The sequence below is a fragment of the Syzygium oleosum genome, unplaced genomic scaffold (assembly GCF_021117445.2).
Source record: "Syzygium oleosum isolate NSW1041296 unplaced genomic scaffold, Sole_v2.1 Sole_v2.48, whole genome shotgun sequence".
NCBI lineage: Eukaryota > Viridiplantae > Streptophyta > Magnoliopsida > Myrtales > Myrtaceae > Syzygium > Syzygium oleosum.
The window spans coordinates 1,115,748-1,134,790 of NW_026607532.1; the positions used below are offsets into that span (position 1 = coordinate 1,115,748).

Sequence of the window (19,043 nt, forward strand, 5' to 3'; positions counted from 1 at the left end):
TATCTGCTTTACATCTAAGGAATTCTGAAATTCGAATGAAGCTCCGAATGAAATCTTTTTAAGTCATGCTCAGAATGTAACACGGCTTCTGGACTCAAACTACAACGGCAAAAAGTCAAAAACAAAAATTTAAGCAAAACATCATCTCATCGAATGTCACCTTTCTATAGACACTAGGAAGTATAAGAGGACATCGCAAGAATTTCGGACGAGACATTAAGCAACCCCCCCATTGCCGTTGGCATCTCGCACAAACATCTGGTCAAACCCAAGCGAAATTCTCCATTCGAAATTGGACCCGATCGGATGGTGATGCTTCAACCACATCTCATTCTCGATCGACTAAACAACCCTAAAAAAATCTGAACTTTACTTCACTAATTTATAAAGTCTCAAGGCGCAAAATCCCATCTTCAATGGATGTGCTTGTGGCGCTTTAAGATTAAAATAATGGGTGGTTGATCAATGGTGTGGATCCATTCTTCATGTCTTTGGTCATGTCACTTCAAGGGGGGTGTGACCCCTCCATCATCTTTCGAAACTTCTTCTTTTTTCTAATCGAGAAAAAGGTTTATTCTCGACCAAAGGTGGTCGCTCTCCATAATCATTCGCCCTTTCTTTATCCACTATCATAATGCCAATTATTAATGCAATTAGTGACCCTTGGTCTAATTATATCATCGTGCGGAGCGGCGACACTGGGAAAAGTATCAAGACAAAAGGTAATAATTACGCTTGATTATTGCCCATCTTAATCTCTCGGGATTAGGGCTAAAACGACACTTCTGTAAATCATATCACGAGAAATTGACACAAATAGTTCCTAAATTTTGATCCATATTACGATGTTTTCTTCAAATTTTTAATTCATTCGATATAATCCATGAACTATCTCTAAATGTTCAATCTAGCCCATTAACTTTTGTTTTATTCAATCGAGTCCCTCACATTTTCATAAAAAGGTAAAAAGTTTTCATGATTACACTATTGCCCAGTTCTCAAAATATCTTTTCATTTCAACCCATTTCCTAAATCAACACAAAAAAAACCTGGCTATATCTTTATTACTATTTTACTATTTTTGGTTTTTATAAATATTAAGATAGTTTCATTGAAGCATATTTTAGCTTATGATCTCTATAATAGCAAAAGAAGAACCTCATTTAGAATTATATCGGGTGGATAATCTTGCTATTTTAAACAAATTTAACGAAATTTGATCAAGAAAACACGAAACAAAAAAATTTGAAAAATTTATCTGTATAAAAAAATTACGAATAAGATTTAGATTAATATAAGTACGGAAAATCTATAGATAAGTTACTATCATTACTAATTATTTTAGAATGAAAGGAATATGAATCCGACATTATTCTAAGCGAGGTTACATTTGTACTCAACAGAGATGATAAGTTAAAATATAATATAGTAATATTTTTAAAGACAAAAAATGTAATAAAAAGATAGCACGTTTTTTTGTTGATTTTGGAAGTAGAATGAAATGAAATATATTCTAAAATTTGGGCAATAATGTAATTATGAAAGCTTGTGAATAATACCGAATGACTAATTTGACTTTGTTATGGAAAGTTAAGGGACTAGATTGAACGCGCTGAAAGTTTAGGAACTAAATTAAACATTTAAAAATAGCAAAAGGATCACATTAGACGGACTAATTGTTCAAGGATGACATTATACAATAGGCTAAAGTTTAGGGACTCTTTGTGTCATTTTCTCATATATCATCTTATCTTAGCCTGAATATGATTGAAAACAAGAGATGGGTTTGATAGATGTATCAAAGTTGGTTCTCATCTGACCACAGTTTAGAATGAACCAAAAAGAAAAGGATGATAGCTAAGTTAAGGTTAAAGATGAGATTTATGTAACCTTTTGTGTGAGCGGCGGTGATTGAGATAAGATCGATCGTGAAGATGGCTAGATTCCGTTGTCTCTTGTAAGTGGTAAGCAAGAAAGTTAGGGCAAAAGTCCAGGGACGATCATATAATAAATGGGTATGTGGTGTATTATGAGGGCTACTAAATGAGGATTATAATATTTTGGGACTACGTCATTCCATTCCAAAAGCCAAAATTCAGGGTTGTGTCGTTGACAGTGGAGGCGTATAGAACCAGCATGGAAGGTTGTGAAGATATTGCTGTTGTCACTGTAAGTAGCAGCAATCTAAGAGCATTGATAAGATATTACTGTCTGGATTCACTATAGGTATCACACACATTCAGTCCAAATAATCAGTTCCAATTCTCCAGTTCGGAGAAGGTAGAGATGAACTCGTTAAGTCATAAACTGGCTCTATACATCATGTCTACAGCTAGTAAAGTCGACTAATAATCATGAAATAAAGGGTCGAAAGCCATACTAACTTGATTAGTAATAGCATACATGCAGAAAAATCGGCTAGACTGGGGTCTATAAGCTCACTGACTAATCATTGTATTATGTCTATAGCAGATAAACTCAAAGCATATGGTGAAAATGTATAGAGGGTTCAAGATCAATGCATGTTGGTTGATTACCAAGGAAGTGTTCTCAAACCAAACTCGAGAAAAAAACGATGTGTTCCAAAAGAACAGCTTCCTGAGAAAAAGCGTTCGAAAAAGAAGGAATAAATATGAGCTGAAAAGGGGAACCAACCGTTCAAAATGAAACGGAAGCATGAAAAATGCATCAACTTGATTTGCACCGACTGACTTTGCAACAGTCAAAGGTATCAGCTACCGCAAATTTTGGGCGGTGGGTAGATGGGGAGGGCATTTTCGCGTGCACATGAGAAGTATTTCTTGGGTGAGGTCACTTTGCTCTAGTCTCTCTATAAAGATCATTTCTGTGCAGAATATGAATCAACTTCTATTGAATTAAGGGTAGCATTAGGGTTTGAATTCAGATATACTAAACTTTTCATGGATCGTGCATGATATTTTTTTTTTGTCGAAATCATGCATGATATAAAAGCATTATCTTTCTTTCTTTCATTCTTGAGAATAGGTATTACCGGCCAGTCGAAGCGAATATCAAATGCGAAACGTGGATGGTTTGGAGGACTTGGTAAAACCAATCTATCAATACGTTATTATGACACTAAAATGAAGCCCCTGTACATGTCCTATGACCTTGCCTTTACTCTTTCTTAGTGGTTGGGAAAACAAGAATCTAATTCCTTCATTAGGACCCTTGAACACTACTCTTGTCTATGTAATACTTGCGTTATTCACCAAATCCTTGATCTTGAGACTTTTAACCCCTTCTTTCTGAATGTTGTAAAAAGTATGGACACACCCCCCAAAAGTGATTCCTTGAGAAAGGGCTAGGAATTTGCCTCTCTGGTAGTTGATCTCTTGATGGGAGCCAACTTATGAGCAACACTAGCAGTACCAACCTTTTCTTTTGGTTCATTACACAAAATGAAACCTAAGAAAAATGGATGACTAATCTTGATATCGACGTTGAGCCAAGGGGAAACGATTAGACTTCTGCGAAATGTATTAAGACTGATTTACAAATTTGATTTTAGTAAATGATCATGTTACAGACTATTATAGTAAGCGTTGAATATGACCCACTTATTTAAATATCCACTGACAGTCTATCGCATCATTTAGTGAATAAATTTTGTAAACCGATTTTAGTAGATCTGATATTGCGGCATTATTTTATTTTAACTTCGTGACAAGAAATTTGCCAAAACTTTGTTTTAGACGAAGCGCGAGAGCTAGTAGGTCCTCATCGATTCAAACTCTTTTGAAGGCCACTTCTCCTTTTCTTTTGAACAAACGAGCATACCAAACATTTCAATCGGCCTCAAAACCAAATCAAGACTGATCAATTGTTAGAAGCGGATATAGTAAGCCTAATGGGTTCGTCTTGGCCAGTATCGAACAGGCACACGACATGACCGGCTCAAATTAATTTTTGCAGACGTAGAGCAGATTAAGGAAGTAATTAATCGATGTTAAGTCAATGTGCTTCTCAGTTTGCTTAAATATTCATCCGTAATTGCAACAATGTGATAAATACACGTAAACTTCCATCCATAAATCATGGAAATTACCTCTGCTAGTTCTACTATTTCGATGATGTAGCATTTCATGTCATTTCTTTGTAGCTAAAACACCGAAATGGTGATCTGAATCTCTTGGTGACAACATTAGAGAGAAGGGACACCCATCTCAGGCTAGTCTAATCTTCTGTGTAGTAGTTCTTATAATAAAAAGACGAGGCACAGCATTATAAAAATCAGCCATGGCTGACATTACATCTGATACATTAAATCCAACTCAGTGATTTCCATCCTGTTAATCTTGCCGCAGTGATACACACGCGCACACCCACAACAACATTAGTTCTCATATATATGAACCAAACCATGCAATATAATTAAAATCGCATGTAGTACGTAACTGACAATTATTACATGATAGAGCATGCATTAACATTGTCGTCGCTGAACATGGAGATGATTCTCTCCTCTGGCACGGCATTTGAGCTGCTCGCGAAGGCCTGCACGACGTTGCGGACGTACCCAGCTGGTGCTCTCTTGTCATAGACCTGTGCGGCGTAAGGGTAGTAAACCAGGTGCTGCGGGATGTAAGGCCAGAACTCGGCTGTTTTGCCAGTTCTCTTGATCCTCTTCAACACCTTGTTTGGGTCGACGTAGCCGCTCACTTTCACTCGGCTTTGTTTCCGGTATACCTCCACGGATTTTACGCCTGCAGGGTTTTATAGAGATGTAAATATTAATGTAAATCTGGATTTTTGTTTTGAATGTGTTCCTATGGCGACCCAATAAAATGTCCATTATATATGCACATTAAAGTGCGTTGCAGCATAGCAATTTGGAAATTGTGCAAAACGCTTTATTTGACTGATAAATTCATTTGGAGGGGAAACATGGGCTTTTTTTAACGACCTTGTTGCTATATTATTTCTAGCATTTTGCTAAACAATAAACAAAAGGCACTCTACTAAGTACTTTATTATTCAACAAAGTGAGAGCAGAGATAAGCTTCACGAGAATCTTACTAAAAAGGAAACAGTATGTGAAGAACTACTCTCTAGAGCAAATATCTATACATCTGTCCCCGTTTACTTTTCTTTTTCTCTCCTCAAAGTTCACTGACATTGCAAAGACAAGTAGTAAATCAGATAGATTCATTGCAAAATCGAGAAGAGGGATTAGTACTTATGTTACATACATTCTGTTGTGGTATATAGCTACTTTAACTGGCTTCTCAGGTCTTAGCATAATATATAAGTGTCCATGTTATAGAACATGTATCTTTTCCCTTCGTTTCTTTGTTTAGGTTTCAGAGGATGAGAGAGAGAGAGAGAGAGAGAGAGAGAGAGAAGACGCACCTCTCATGGTGGTAACAGCATTCTTGACTCTTCTCTCGCAGCCATCGCAGTCCATTTTAACCTTGATCTCCACTGTCTGAAACAAGTCAACAGCTTATGAAAAACTCCTACTTCTTGAGGAGCTGAAAAAATATCCATGTCGAGAGAGAGAGAGAGAGAGAGAGAGAGAGAGAGAGAGAGAGAGAGAGAGAGAGAGAGAGGGTCTTGCAGGTTTGAAAGAGCGAAAGGCCTTCACTTTCTTTTGTTGAAATAAAGCACAGAGAAAGAGAGAGAGAAAAAGAAGCACCAAAAAAGAGAAAGTTTCCAAAAAAAAATAAAGAGGGAGAGGACCTGCATTGGTTTGCGTTTGCTTCTGGTGCTGGTGACAATGCAAAAGTTTGATAGGTAATCGAGTGCCCCCATCTTCGTCCTCCTCCTCTTTCCCTTTACCACAAAGCTTTCTCCAAAAACTGAGAGAGAGAGAGAGAGAGGAGAAGCTCTAACTCATATTCCTATACGCTTTGAGAAATGGGTGTTTATATAGGTAGAGTATTTAGTATCTCTATGTTGGTTCTATATGAAAAGGGAGGGGGTTATGCGTGCATATGAACCAGCTGGGCTTTGAAAATTAAAGTGTGATGAGTGAGGTTCAAAAGCAAAATTTGAAAAAGAAAAAGAGGCCCACAAGCCCCCCGAGGTTTGTGCCCAGAAATCATGAGAGGCAATAGTGCCTCGTTTGGAGTTCTTATGGTCTGTCTATTTTGAGTTTGTAGGCTATTGGGAAACTGTTGTAAAGTCCTTGCATGGCTTGCTTTTTCATTAGCTTATATGATGCTTATTAGTTTCAACAAATCATTACATGTACCAACTGTACTTATTAAGTTTCAATTCGCAAGACCGTGGTAATTCTTTATATCGTACAGGCATTGTTTAGATCATTGTTTAGATCGTGACAGGTCTGATTTACAATATCACTAAGAAATTTACACTGCTTAGTTTAGTAGCTGTTTCGTCTTATATTTTGAAGTTAAATTGGTTATTCCATAAATTTGTATGAAAAACAGGGTTTGCGACTGCATTAACGACCGGATCAGACCAGTCTTTTGGGATTGGCATAAGATGAAATCTCTGTACTCGTTTGCAACCCTTGTTTCACATTATTTACCATGAAAATGCAGAATTCAGTTTACAAAGCTACTGCAGGACAAGCGTAACAGAATCTGCATAATTTACACATCAATGATAACACTACAATTATGCACAGCACACTATTCTGTCAGCATCCCCTAATATTTACTAGTTAATTCACAGAAATTACCACACTCAACTTGACATAACCACTAGGATATCAACAAGAGCCACAGGCGAGCTGCAGTTCCTAGTGAACTAAATTGAGGTCACTGAGTCACCATCACTACTCTCGCTGTCACTGCCACTACTGCCACTTCCGCTCCTGCTCCCGCTGTCACTGCTACTCTCACTACTGCTCTCACTCCCCTCGCTCTCGCTGCTACTGCTTGAATTTGAAGATTGCTCGCGTCGTTCGCCTGCAACCTGGGCTCTGAGAGCTTCAGCCGCATTATAACCCAGATTGCCTTCATCGTCACTAACATCTACATTGGCAATCTCATCGTCATCTTCATCCTGATGTGGTACATTGATGTCGATGCCACTGTGAATTTCTCTTCTGGAAAGATTTCCAGCCTTTGCTGCTTCATGGCCATCTTCACTATCGACGATATCAAGATGTTCCTCTAGTTCATCATTAGTCAGGTCAGTTAATCCCTTCGGGGTGCTAGAACTTGGAGGTAGCTTATAAGCAGTATTTTCATCCTCAGATTTCAAACCTGATAAGCAGAAATACGTACGGAGTTACCTCATATGCCAAATATAAAGAAGTATTGGCTAAGTGAACAGACTCTGCCGTGATTGTATGATGCGATAGTGTCTCAATTCGGATTTTCAAAATTACCAGTTTTTGCTTATCCTAGTCCACAAACCTATCACTTAATCGACCAATCAACTTAATCCTGAGTATTCAAATAAGAAAGCTACTGAGAAAGCTATTATTGCACCTAAGACCAACCAATTGCACCAGTTCACACAGCTATACATTTATGCTGAGTAGTGCCACGAACACGGTCAGACAAACTATAAATCATCAACCATTATCAAGATGTTGTGATCATTCATGAGCATAGCAATTTAAACATACCCACTGCCTCCGAATTTCCCATGTCGATTCTCTCCACTTCAACCTGTTGGAATACGAAAGAGTTCAGAACGTCAACACGTGATGCCATCATGTGGTATTCGAAAAATACTAGTACCACTTTTACACTAATGAGAAGGTATACAACAGACTAACAGAAGATGCTAGTAATACTTTATGCAGCCTAAGCCCACATAGAAAGTTCCCACTTATTTGAACAAAGCATTTCACAGAGTTCCCAACAGTACCCATAAAAAAGGAATCTATTGGAATGAGCTAATATCCAACAAAGAATGATCTTTCCTTTATATGGAAGTATGATTAAACAAAACTTCACTGTTCTAACGAAAAACACACCTCCTGCGTCTCGTATGAGTTACAAAGCCGTATTTTATTGCCTCGAAAAACTCAAAAAAAAAAAAAAAACACTCACCGGCATGTCTTGAGCCTCGTCCTTGTTGAAATTCTGAATGTTTGCTGCTTTACCATCTGGTGGAGAACTAGATTCAACAGCCGGACCAACTGCCACCGCAGCCGCAGATTCACCGGGCACCCGCATGTGCCTCAACCGCTTCACTGCCCGATGCAACCGCTCCAGACGGAACGTCTCACCGTCAAAAAACAGAACCGCATCGTTGTCCTTGTAATCCTCGCCCACTCCATCGAAGACCACCTTAGGCTTTCCAGGTTGGTTGTTCTGAAACTCCACAGAGACCCGGTTGTCCTTCTTCTTGCGAAGCAATCCGGGTTGGTTCTTATCGACAGAAGCCGGCTTAAATTCATCTGCACAGCAAGTACTATCCAAGTCAAACAAAGAATCAAGCTAACAACATTACTATTGCACGGTCCCCGCATCCAAACAACACTTGGGAGGTAGAGGATCTAACAACTTCAACGGCCTCACAGTTAACAGCTAGTTTTACTTTGGAAAGGAGATACAAGTAAGGTCTTCCCCACCACTAGTTCAGCGTCTCTATAGAAGAGAGCGGTCAAACTCGTTTTCCGCAACCGAATTATCAGTTGGGAAGTTCGGCCGGTTCCTCTTCCCCTCGATATTCACATAAAGTAAGCGTCTTTTTACTATTTCCAACTATTTCAATGGGCTACGCGACCAGAACAGACATACCCGGGAGCGAAAAACAGACCCCGCAATCGCTTTTCTTCCCAACGGAAACACGAGAAGCCACAGAAGAGGACGAGGGAGACATTCGGAGAATTCGAAGCAAACGTACATCGTAAAGTGCAGAACTTGGAGGAGGGGTGGTGGTGTCCGAAGGAAGGGCCGAGGCTGATGTCGTACCATCTGTCCGGCGCCGGAGCGATGCTGGGTTCGTCCTCTTTGCTCATGCCGGCGACGTTCTTCGCCATGGTCGCAGCACGGGATCGGAAAGCCCCAAATTCCAGGGTTCTTGTTGGGCGCTGGAAGTTAATTGGAACCTCGAAGGAGAGGGCACACAGGGGTATTATCGTCCTTCCCGCCGCCACTCCCTTGACGGGTAGGCCAACGGTAATAACTGCCTGGGCTTGACTGGGCCGTAGAAACGAGACGGCGAGGCCCACTCTAGAATGAGCTTGAAAATCATGATTAGCCCTTGACCGGGGAAATTTGTCCAAAAAAAAAAAAAGTCCAAAATCTATTACACTTTTGCTAAGTTAATTTTAAATATTTTAATATCATCAATTGAATCATAAACCTTTTGACAATTTTCCAATTGAATCCATCCAAAATTGCTGACGTGGACATTTTTAATAATTTTTTGAATTTTTTATGATTTTTTTTCCATTTTTTTTTTTTTCGTTTTTGGAGTTAGGGCCGATAAGGGTGGGCTCGCGCGTCCTCGCTTTGGCTGACGAGGGCATCGCAGCCGTCACCCAGATCTGGCGAAGGCCGCAATGCCCTTGTCAAATTTGCCCAAGCGAGGGCTGAGCTAGCGAGGGCCGCGGCACCCTCGCCCAAAGCCAGCGAGGGTCAGCCAGCCGTCACCTGATCTGGCGAGGGTCGCTGACCCTAATTCCAAACCAAAAAAAAAAAACAAAGAAAAGGAAAAAAAATATAAAAAGCTACAAAAATTTTAAAAAATTATTAGAATGTTATTTAAAAATATCTACATCACTGGTAGCATCCACGTCAATAATTTCTTGTCAAAATTGATCTGATGGACTTAATTACAAATTATCAAAAGATTTAAAATGTAATTAACTGAATTAGTAAAAGTACAGTAGATTTATAAGTTTTTGACAATTTCCCCCTCTTGATTACCTCAAATGTTTCCGTAATCATGTATTTACATCGTAAGCCAAACGGTCAACGTTGAACCACCGAGTAATCTGAGCCTTTCTCTGTCGACGGACGGACGAAAGAAGATGGCTCTCGCTTTCTCCCACCCATTCAGCCGCTGGCCATCGCTGCCGCCGCTACAGAGCTCGGCACCATCGGTTCAGCTTCGCGGACGGCTCGAAACGCGGACCGGTGCTGCTGCCGCAAGGCCCTTCGCCGTCCGATGTTGCTCTTCGCCGGGTTCCGGCAAGAACGACCTTCGGACGTGCAGGAATTGCAAGACCCAGTTCGACCCTTCCCTCAACCACCCTCGTGCCTGTCGCTTTCACACTGCCCACTTCGGAGGTCGATTGCTTGCTCCCGTTTCTCGCGCTCTTTTCTTGTTTCGGTAGACTCTTGAGGCTTCGTTATCGTCCATGTCCGACTTCCAAGATACTTGGTCGGAAGAATTTTGGTAATTTTCGTGAAATGGACGGGTTGAGGAATTTGATTCTTTTGGGAATTATGGTGGAGGAAATGCTCGAGTGAGGGATTAATCTGTAGCTAGCGGTATGGTGGTAAAATGGCCCAAGCCCTTCTTGTGGGCATGATCTAGGTTAGTTGCTTGTGCTAGGCCAGAGGTTAATTCAAGAAGTTTATGCGGCTAGAATGCACATCCAATTAGATGATATGTATTAGCCGATCCTTTTAGCATCAGCTGAGCTCTAGAAATGAATTTGATGGCGAATTACAGTTACATGGATAGAGTGAACAAAATCGAAAAAACCTGCTACGGAACTACCGAACAGGGCATGATCGGTTGTTAACCAAGTGAGGACTTGAAAATGATTCTGATGCCACGATACCCAGCTGTTTGTTCCAAGTTAGAGAAAATTGATAAATGTTCGCCAAGCTTATAGCTTGATGGTCCATCTCACTTGGGTCAAGGTACTTTCGCACTTCGGCGCACTTATACATTTTGGATTAAGAGCTTCTGATTTCTACTAGCTTAAATGTTCGATCAGCTTTCAGGATGAAAATACGCTGCCCGGGCCTTATCAAATGGACAATGCAAACTGTAAATTATGTCCGAGGTGCACTTTCTCAATTTTCTGCGGAAGGTGAATGAGAAAGTGAAACCATTTTGACACAAATTATTAATATGAACTTCCTGTATTTCATTTTGCTTTAGCAGATCTACAATGTTGATATTTTAAGCATCTTCTGTATCTGGTCCTGCTTTATCGGTTATTTTCTCTGTTAACAAGCTTTCTAAGCATGGCCAATGAAACACTTATAAGCATTGTAGGCTTTTGGATACATATCAGTCTGGAAATTGCTGGAAGTGGTGGTCAATTCAACGAAGATTTCCTTACTAGCAGAAAGTTCAGTAGAAACTCTTTTGTATTATTAACTCAAGTACTATCAAGTATTTCCCATTACTGGAAATTCCTGCCAATTAGATGCTGTCTGTGAGACAAAATGGAGATACGTGCATCGGATTGCACTGAAGCCCATGATTTTGTCGCTCAAGTTGGATGATTATGATCTGAGATTCAATAAACCATGCATTGTGCTAAACAGTTGCCTGATAATCTCAGTTAATCACATGTATGAAGCCAGAATATCATTCTAGTTTTCAGCTCATGCCCAACTCTAGAAGTCTGGTTATGGAGAATAAGACGCGTATTCCGTATAATCACCGAGACTCTGTTTATTGAACAATTTGAGCCAGTTTATCTGTTTATGTTGTCATTTATCTCATGTGCTTTTTCACGCGAGTGGTGATCCAACGTGTGATATTTTGCATTGTTCATTTCTTCAGGGGAAACAAAGAGGAAGTTTGAGAGTGTGTACAGTGGAGGCACCATGGATACTCCAAACTCAGGCAAAATTTCTCAATATTGGCACTGCTGTGGGTCTGAAGATCCCTTCGACCCTGGGTGCACCGCTGCTCCTCATGCCTCATATGATGACTAGTACAGCTCTTTCATATCTTTTGTTCAATTGATTCTCCTTGGATATGCACGTAAAGCCAAATCCCCTTTTTAGTTAGTTGGGATTGAATGTACATTTTGATGGTAAAATCATTTGCGTGTCTTACTTTAGCTGTAACTCTAATACTGATCGATGTCAAAACAATTAGTTCTTCGGTTCTCTTGGGACCACTCACTCAATCATTCATCCTTGAGGAAGTCTCATCAGATCTTGTTTAGTGAGAGAATATTCATTCAGCACAAGCTGCCATCTTGATGCATATTCTGCAGCAAAACAGTATATATTTCATTACTGATTCATGTCAATTGTCTCGTCCTTCTTTGCCGGTTCTTTTGTATTTTGTCTCATCAGTAAAAATTAGTCTTTTAGTACGTAACCACCATAATTTCTACTGTAGACAGAATTCGACTGCAGACGAGTATATATGAAGGAAGTTCTTTTAGGTCCATCTTTCGTAACAAAATGAAATCCTGTTTAGCAACTGTTGGCACCCCAATAAAGCCAACTTTGATGCTAATTAATAGAACATGTTGGGTGTCAACAGAAAAAAGTAAACAACATGTCGGTCAGCACATGTGATCTGATATTAACCGTGAACACGGTCTAACAGTAAAACCCAATCATTGACTGTGGAAGCCAATAGAATTTAGTCAACAAGGCGGGAACAGTTTTCATCTATTGACTAATACCCAAATCAATGTCAGTCAATTCACGTCAGTTGAGTCGGAGAAAAATTAACATCCATTCACGAAGTTTGACTGGAATCAAATCGCCTGCAAGGATGAAACTAGCAAGAACAGTTATTGCAGTTTAACTCTTAGGTAGGAACAGTTTCCGAAGGTGTCAACTGACAGTTGCAGTCAAGTAGTGATCACGGCTGAGTCAATCTGTGGTTATAGTTGAACTCCTGAGGCGGGAAAAGCTATACCATCATATATGGCGCCGGAATTTGATTTCAATGAGCCGGAATGGTTAGTTGGAGAGGCCAGTCATCCATAAACTATAAAAGGAGCACATCTGAAGTGGAAATTTCACGCACAAACATTTGAAGAGCGAGATTTACTTCTGTCAATGCACTTCATTTCGTTTGCAACTTATTTCCGGCCATTTCCCAGTAATTTATTTCTGATGATTCCAGTTGTTTATTTCCTTTGGTCAATCATGTACTTGCTCTTGTTCTTTCAGAAAGATTTGTGCTGTCATCCGTGAATTCATTCCATCAGTTTTAATAGCCAATCAAGTTCTTGTTCCCATTCTGACGTACAATCGCCTGTCAATACGAAGTGCAAGGACCACAATGTTCGACCAGGATCGTCAATTAATCAAATTGCGATAAGTTTCACAGCATAGGTCGAAAGACCGGTATCTAGTCGACGATTTAACGAAGTAACTCAATGAGCTGCTGAACTAAAGTACTCAATAATGCTGAACTAATTCGGCATTTTATAAGAAGATAGAAATAAATATCAGTCAAATGATGAAGTCCTCTGCATAATAAGGTATCTTAAGTCGCTTCATTATGTAGGCACAATCACGATCATTGCTTTATAGAGTACACATCATCTAACATATTAATCACATCTACCACAGGAATCATAATCATTTCGAAAGAACCGAATGATTCCAATGAACTACTCACCCCACCCAGTACATGCACTTCAACCACTTAAACTTAATGAACTAGGCGTTCGATACATTACAGTCTCAATACTTCAACGACCGAGATGCACTTAGAACCGGAATGATATCGCCTTATCGCGCAATCACAATCAAACGGAATGTTTGAATTATTGGTCCGTGCTTTGTTATGCCGTCAAATATACCATATTTTTTAAAGCTTAAGTCGCTAGGAGACGGACAACATTGTACTTAACATATATAATAAGTAAAGTCATTGCTGATGCCTTGAAATCATCTTCCGGAGGAATCTGCAGTTTTTATTTATTTTGTTATAGTCAACCCTATGGATGATTTTTCTGACCAAAAAAAAAAAACCCTATGGATGATTTGAAAAGAAAATATAAAACTCTTTGGATTTCGTGGGGGGAAGAAACTAAAGACATGGCCCCACCATTAGTTCAAAAAATACTTAAAATCGCCGACCATTGCCGTCGTTCAGATTCCCAAAGCCCCCCGTTCGCTGTATCTTATCGACAAGTGGACGGCTGACATTCAACAGTTTCGGAACTGCATCCGTTCCAGCGCTGACGCCAACGCGGAAACGACACGTGTCCGGAACGGAAACCGGTCCCTAACTTCCTGGTCCGACGTCCCAATCTTAGGAAAAGTCCCATTTATAAATCACCGCAGGCTATAAATAAAGAACCAAAACCTCTGTTTCATCCATCAAACACATCCTCACAAAACTTGACTCGACTCGAGATCTTACAATGGAATCGACTTCTCTCCATTCTTCTTCGGCATTCCTTCCGTTGAACCTCGCTGCCCGTCGACCCCGTCACCCGAGCGTTGGTCCGTTCGTGTCATGAAGGAGGAAGCACGGCGCCGCGGTTTCGGCCGCCAAGCGTGACGGCTACGAGGGGGGCTGCAGCGGGCGGCTCGCCGACGAGGGCATGATAATCCTGAGGAAGCGGATTCATGAGATGAAGATGGTCGAGCGCAACTACGAGCCCCCGAAGGATTGGATGGAGTGGGAGAAGAGATACTACACCTGCTACGACGAGTACGTGTGCAGGTTCGTCGGGGTGTTGCAGTCTCATTTGATGAGCACCAGGCCGAGCGTGGCTCTGGGGATGCTGGCTTTCGTGATGGTGAGCATCCCGGTTGCGTCGGCGGTGATCCTGTCGAGGGCGGTCGAAGTGGCCGTCGGGACATTGTCGGGCGTTCATTTGAATTGAAATGTACATAGAAAGAACAGATTAGATGCCGAGTGGAAGTGATAGTTACAACCTTTTTGCTTTTCTACACTTCGCTCTCGGGGCAAAACTTCCTTGCCTGCTGTATTTGGATCAAGTGAGGAAATTCTTTTCATTTATTGTATGAATCCTGATGCATCAAATCTAAGATTGATTATCTTTCGTTAAGTACGAAACACGTCGATTATGCTGGTCGAACGAAGAGAGAGCGTGCTCTGTTTAAAATTAACAACAATGTAATTCTTTGCTGCTCCCGAGTCCTGATACGCCAGCATTGAGCTCGTCTCCGACTTGTTATTATATCCGATCACAAGCGCTTCAGGAGGATGAAAGTCTCGGCCTTCTGATTACAAGAAGGGTTCGCGAATACGGACGATTCCATGACCTTCTCCTGGAAGTGTTCAAACACGGGGTCGACCATTTCACTCCCGAAATGCGCCTTGATGAGCCCCTCCCAGCCGGCTCTGAAGTGCATCATGGTCATATTGGCCATCACTTCGGATGCCTCTGCACGATGCGGACGAACCAACGGATCCATCCTCTCGATGCTGAAATGCCCATTTCGCTTCACCAGGGCCTCCATCTCCGCCAAAGTCGGAAGGTAAAGGGGCAAGTTGAACGAGTTGATTTTCTCTTCACAGAGCAGTTTCTTAAGGATTAAAGCACCAAATCAAGGAAATAGCTGACCTTTTGATAGTTTCTTTTACATTTGATTGCAAATTTTCTCTATTAACTGTTAAAATCGCCATGCGTTTTAAACATTTTATGACCCTATAAGCTCTCACCTTTTGGGCCAGGATACTTGTCAGTTATAAGCATCCTAACATCAGATGAATCGATGCAGCAATGCAAGCATGACTGGATTTAATTTGTGCAAAAAAATTTATAGCTTTATGTAGTAAAATGACCATGTTTGTGAATTTTATCTTAACAGCCCCAAATTATGTTGTGGACGCATAAGAAGTAAATGGCCGTGTTGCATAGACTCTTACCGAGCTCACAAGATCCATGAGAGCAGATTCCATAAGCTGCACTAGCGTGTCAAAAGTGTATTTCGAACAAGTCGGTGTGCTTGGAATGAGAACGGCCATCAGTCCTCCAGAGATAGCATTCAAGAAAATCTCCATGTCAATCACGAATTGCTCGCGGAAAGCCTCCACGACGTCTTGTGGCGCGTTTGCTGTGTGAATCCTCCCCTTGTTCCAAGTTGAAGATCCTTCTTCTGTTACTTGCAGTGGCACTCTCGATAGCCATTGGAGTGCATAAGATGAATGGATGAATAGAAGAGAAGCCCACGGGAATAAGCGACCATGAAAAGAGCCCGGCACAGCAGAAACATGGTAAGCTTTTTCCATGGGGAGGGACTTGAATAGCTTGTTGAAATCGTTGGCGACTTGGTCATTGAGGAATGGTTGGAACTCGAGGTTCTTCAAATCAAGGCCCTGGGATTGGCACTTGAGCCTGATAGATTCTATGACTCTTTCCACGACGAAGTATGTGTTTGGACCAACAGAACATCCTAAGTCTGCGATCCTAAATATTGATGAAGATGAGAGTAACTCTTCCACATTGAGATTCTCAGTGATCGCCTTGTCACTCATTTTCATGGCAACATCTATGCCTCTTCTCTGCAAACAAAACATTCAACTTAGATTAATTATGAAGGAAACAGAACATAGAGGTTAGGCCAAATATGTCAACCAAGGCATCGTATAAAGTGGGTCTAGTCGAACTTACCTGCATGAACGAATTGTGAGAGTAACTGTAGATGCCGTCGCCACCATTCATGGGGAAGGACTCGACACTGAGGTTACTCTTTACACTGGCCATCTTGCTGTGGATGTGTCTGTGCACGAATTGCCTCAATTTCTGTCAATGAAGGCACAGAAAATGACTTCTGGAGTTTGTATAAATGGGAGCAGATTGTCAGGTCAGCCGGACCGCATATGTCTGATTTCAGTAGACCGTCAACATTAGATCCTAGAGGAAAAAGATAAAACTTAGGGTAGATCAAGTGCATGAGCATGACATGATCGATGAAGTGAAGGTCTCTCATGGCCACAAAAGGGAGAGCTAGTTCAAATGGAAGGCTCCAAAATAATCAGTAAGTGCGCAAGCAAAACAATGTGATGTTTTGTCTGCATGATCTCAGGAAGCATCCCAAAGTTCCAGCTTTACTTAAGTTGTAGCTCCTGGTTCTTTGTTTCTGTCTGCTTGACTCAAGAGCATCGATGAGACTTTGCATTGCAGTGACACACAAAGTCCATTCTGATCCTAGTACAAAAGACAAAGGATACTGATCTGATTATCAATTGCATATGGCATTGAAACCAACACCGAAGAGATTGTTCACTCCTGGTAGTACGATCTGAGCGATGTTTTAAGCTAGCTTTCGCACAATGAGACAATTTTTACCTCTCTCGACCGGTCAAAAGCATACTATCGGCTTCTGGACTGGACTATGGGATTTGTGAGGATTAACTTCCTAGGACTTGATGGCAAGAGCTTGCCTCGAATAATAATTGAACCAACCGAATATATGTGGGATTCGTATGTTGTTGTGTTTAATTCGATAACCTTGTATTTTTTAGCATTGTTTCTACAACCGTCTCCCCATCGCTATCAGACTCCTGAGCGAACAACTCCCATTTAGGATTTTTTTTCGTTTTTTGGCTATTCTGGTTAGAACTCTCGACTCTTAACACCTAGCGAAAGCCAGTAGAGAACCAAAAAGGTCAATAGGTGATGGAGACTCACATCTAAGGGCCCTTAAACATCTAAAGTCTGATGGGTTCATTAGCAAATATATTGGGCCGGGCTCGCATGGTGCAACGAATCATATAGTATCTCCTTCCTAAGTTTATCCTATTATTGGTAAATAAGCATCCTCTAACTGCAACTCCAATCTTCATTCATTGCGAAAGAGGTCCTTGATAGGCGAGAGAGTGTGCGTGCGTGTCTGAATTTACATATTCTTATCAACCCTGCACGTTCCTGAAAAGCTTCTGTGTATTCCTTCTCAAGACATCTTTTGCGCACAAGGTGATCTAGCCATTGGCATGGGGGAGTTGACGCCACCACACCCAAACAACTTTCTGGGTTTTCCAGACCGTCATCGACCTGCTGCAGATTGGCATCGAGAGTTCTCTTGGGCTCTTCAGACCATGGAGGACTCTCGCATCGAAGTTAAATTGATGAAGTTAGCATGGAAAGCTTCCACATATGACATTTGGACATCGAAATATAAGAGCTGTCCGTGACAAGATTTCTCCTCGTCCTACACGAGCTGTGGCTGAAATTCGATTTGCTGCTAAAGTTGCACTTGAAACTTTGCTTCAGAATGGAAAAAGAACTCTTCCAGCTGAAGTGCGAACTTTGTGTGGGAATTGGAGAATTGATGCGAGTCATATTACTTGAAACTGTTGGCCTTGGAGCATATCTGAGAAGTCGAATATGTGTAATGCTGTGTAGTCTTCCGGCGAAGCTCTTGAGAAGTTGAACTCGACATTCGATGAGTTGAGTGTCGAAGGTGCTCGGGGAATACTTGTCGGGATAGCTCAGTGTCATTGGTATTGTTAACGTCAGTAATCTTGCTTGTGTATAAAGCCTGCCTAGCCATATGGAAGCATAAACTCCTTATTAGGCGAAAATCATCACATCATCCTACGCCGAATAGAATTGAATATGAGTATCTCGAAACGCACCGCGAGGCACGAGTAGCTTCTGGATCGAGCTCCCCCAAGAGCTCGGTTCATGTCAATACATTGCCCGATCATACACAAAATACTCGTCTACTTTGTCATGCATAATATCGGAGACATTCTTCGCATATAATTAAGTCCATTGATCAGAGCAGTTAGATGGGGATATGATTCGATCACAGCTTCGAAACTGGAAATCAACACACCTCTTTTGCTAGTTGTACTTTGAAGGAGTACGGGAACGAACAGATCAGCCGACGGAATAATTTCTTGGTGGGAGGGCGATTCGTATTTCATCGGTGCTGGCTTCCGAGCAATTCATTAAGCTTTGACTCTTAGTGTAGACAACTTTAGAATAAATGAATAAAGTAGACAACGAGATCAAGGAGAATGTGGTCTGAAACCATGATAGGTTGACAGAGGAAAAGCATTGAATGATGAGCTGCATTTCAGCGTGGCAAAGTAACCGACACCGTCGCCCAGCTCACCCCCTTTTTCAAGTTACATTATAATAAGTAAAATAAATAGGTAAAATTAATAAAAGATTGCCTATATTAATATATCTTCGAGCAAAGCTGACTACGAACAGGAGGTCAGCTTATTACCCTCACATGCAGGGCACGCATAGTGCTTGTCCATGTAACAAG

The 19,043-nt window shown here is 41.1% G+C and overlaps 4 protein-coding genes and 2 pseudogenes across 4 annotated transcripts; 2 read left to right on the forward strand and 4 right to left on the reverse strand.

The window, feature by feature from the left end:
- Nucleotides 1-4,245: 4,245 nt before the first annotated feature.
- LOC115681379 (heavy metal-associated isoprenylated plant protein 21) lies at nucleotides 4,246-5,886 on the reverse strand. The gene is made up of 3 exons (XM_030605300.2): nucleotides 5,704-5,886; nucleotides 5,374-5,449; nucleotides 4,246-4,727 (listed from the first exon to the last, which is right to left on the reverse strand). Exons 1-3 carry the CDS (start codon nucleotides 5,773-5,775, stop codon nucleotides 4,429-4,431), a joined length of 447 nt encoding a protein of 148 aa, XP_030461160.1. The 5' UTR covers nucleotides 5,776-5,886; the 3' UTR covers nucleotides 4,246-4,428.
- Nucleotides 5,887-6,489: 603 nt separating this feature from the next.
- On the reverse strand, nucleotides 6,490-9,022 carry LOC115681377 (uncharacterized). Its single transcript, XM_030605295.2, has 4 exons — nucleotides 8,797-9,022; nucleotides 7,998-8,347; nucleotides 7,568-7,610; nucleotides 6,490-7,199 (listed from the first exon to the last, which is right to left on the reverse strand). The coding sequence occupies exons 1-4, from the start codon at nucleotides 8,930-8,932 to the stop codon at nucleotides 6,739-6,741; spliced, it is 990 nt and encodes a 329-aa protein (XP_030461155.1). The 5' UTR covers nucleotides 8,933-9,022; the 3' UTR covers nucleotides 6,490-6,738.
- An 849-nt stretch (nucleotides 9,023-9,871) lies between these two features.
- On the forward strand, nucleotides 9,872-12,016 carry LOC115681380 (uncharacterized). Its single transcript, XM_030605302.2, has 2 exons — nucleotides 9,872-10,187; nucleotides 11,647-12,016. Exons 1-2 carry the CDS (start codon nucleotides 9,929-9,931, stop codon nucleotides 11,799-11,801), a joined length of 414 nt encoding a protein of 137 aa, XP_030461162.2. The 5' UTR covers nucleotides 9,872-9,928; the 3' UTR covers nucleotides 11,802-12,016.
- Nucleotides 12,017-14,209: 2,193 nt separating this feature from the next.
- On the forward strand, nucleotides 14,210-14,863 carry LOC115681423 (uncharacterized; annotated as a pseudogene).
- A 139-nt stretch (nucleotides 14,864-15,002) lies between these two features.
- On the reverse strand, nucleotides 15,003-15,822 carry LOC130136705 (loganic acid O-methyltransferase-like). Its single transcript, XM_056306828.1, has 3 exons — nucleotides 15,688-15,822; nucleotides 15,481-15,553; nucleotides 15,003-15,328 (listed from the first exon to the last, which is right to left on the reverse strand). The coding sequence occupies exons 1-3, from the start codon at nucleotides 15,820-15,822 to the stop codon at nucleotides 15,003-15,005; spliced, it is 534 nt and encodes a 177-aa protein (XP_056162803.1).
- A 1-nt stretch (nucleotide 15,823) lies between these two features.
- On the reverse strand, nucleotides 15,824-17,117 carry LOC115681419 (loganic acid O-methyltransferase-like; annotated as a pseudogene).
- Between the last annotated feature and the right edge of the window lie 1,926 nt (nucleotides 17,118-19,043).

Coding starts and splice junctions, on each gene's coding strand:
- LOC115681380 (XM_030605302.2), top strand. CDS start 9,929: ATGGCTCTCGCTTTCTCCCACCCATTCAGCCGCTGGCCATCGCTGCCG. Junction 10,188..11,646: donor TCACACTGCCCACTTCGGAG/GTCGATTGCTTG, acceptor TCATTTCTTCAG/GGGAAACAAAGAGGAAGTTT.
- LOC115681377 (XM_030605295.2), bottom strand. CDS start 8,932: ATGGCGAAGAACGTCGCCGGCATGAGCAAAGAGGACGAACCCAGCATC. Junction 8,348..8,796: donor CAAGTTCTGCACTTTACGAT/GTACGTTTGCTT, acceptor CTTGCTGTGCAG/ATGAATTTAAGCCGGCTTCT. Junction 7,611..7,997: donor ACGAGGCTCAAGACATGCCG/GTGAGTGTTTTT, acceptor GTATTCCAACAG/GTTGAAGTGGAGAGAATCGA.
- LOC115681379 (XM_030605300.2), bottom strand. CDS start 5,775: ATGGGGGCACTCGATTACCTATCAAACTTTTGCATTGTCACCAGCACC. Junction 5,450..5,703: donor GCAAACGCAAACCAATGCAG/GTCCTCTCCCTC, acceptor GACTTGTTTCAG/ACAGTGGAGATCAAGGTTAA. Junction 4,728..5,373: donor TGCTGTTACCACCATGAGAG/GTGCGTCTTCTC, acceptor AAAACCCTGCAG/GCGTAAAATCCGTGGAGGTA.
- LOC130136705 (XM_056306828.1), bottom strand. CDS start 15,822: ATGGAGATTTTCTTGAATGCTATCTCTGGAGGACTGATGGCCGTTCTC. Junction 15,554..15,687: donor TCATGGATCTTGTGAGCTCG/GTAAGAGTCTAT, acceptor AATTAAATCCAG/TCATGCTTGCATTGCTGCAT. Junction 15,329..15,480: donor CAAGTATCCTGGCCCAAAAG/GTGAGAGCTTAT, acceptor TGCTCTGTGAAG/AGAAAATCAACTCGTTCAAC.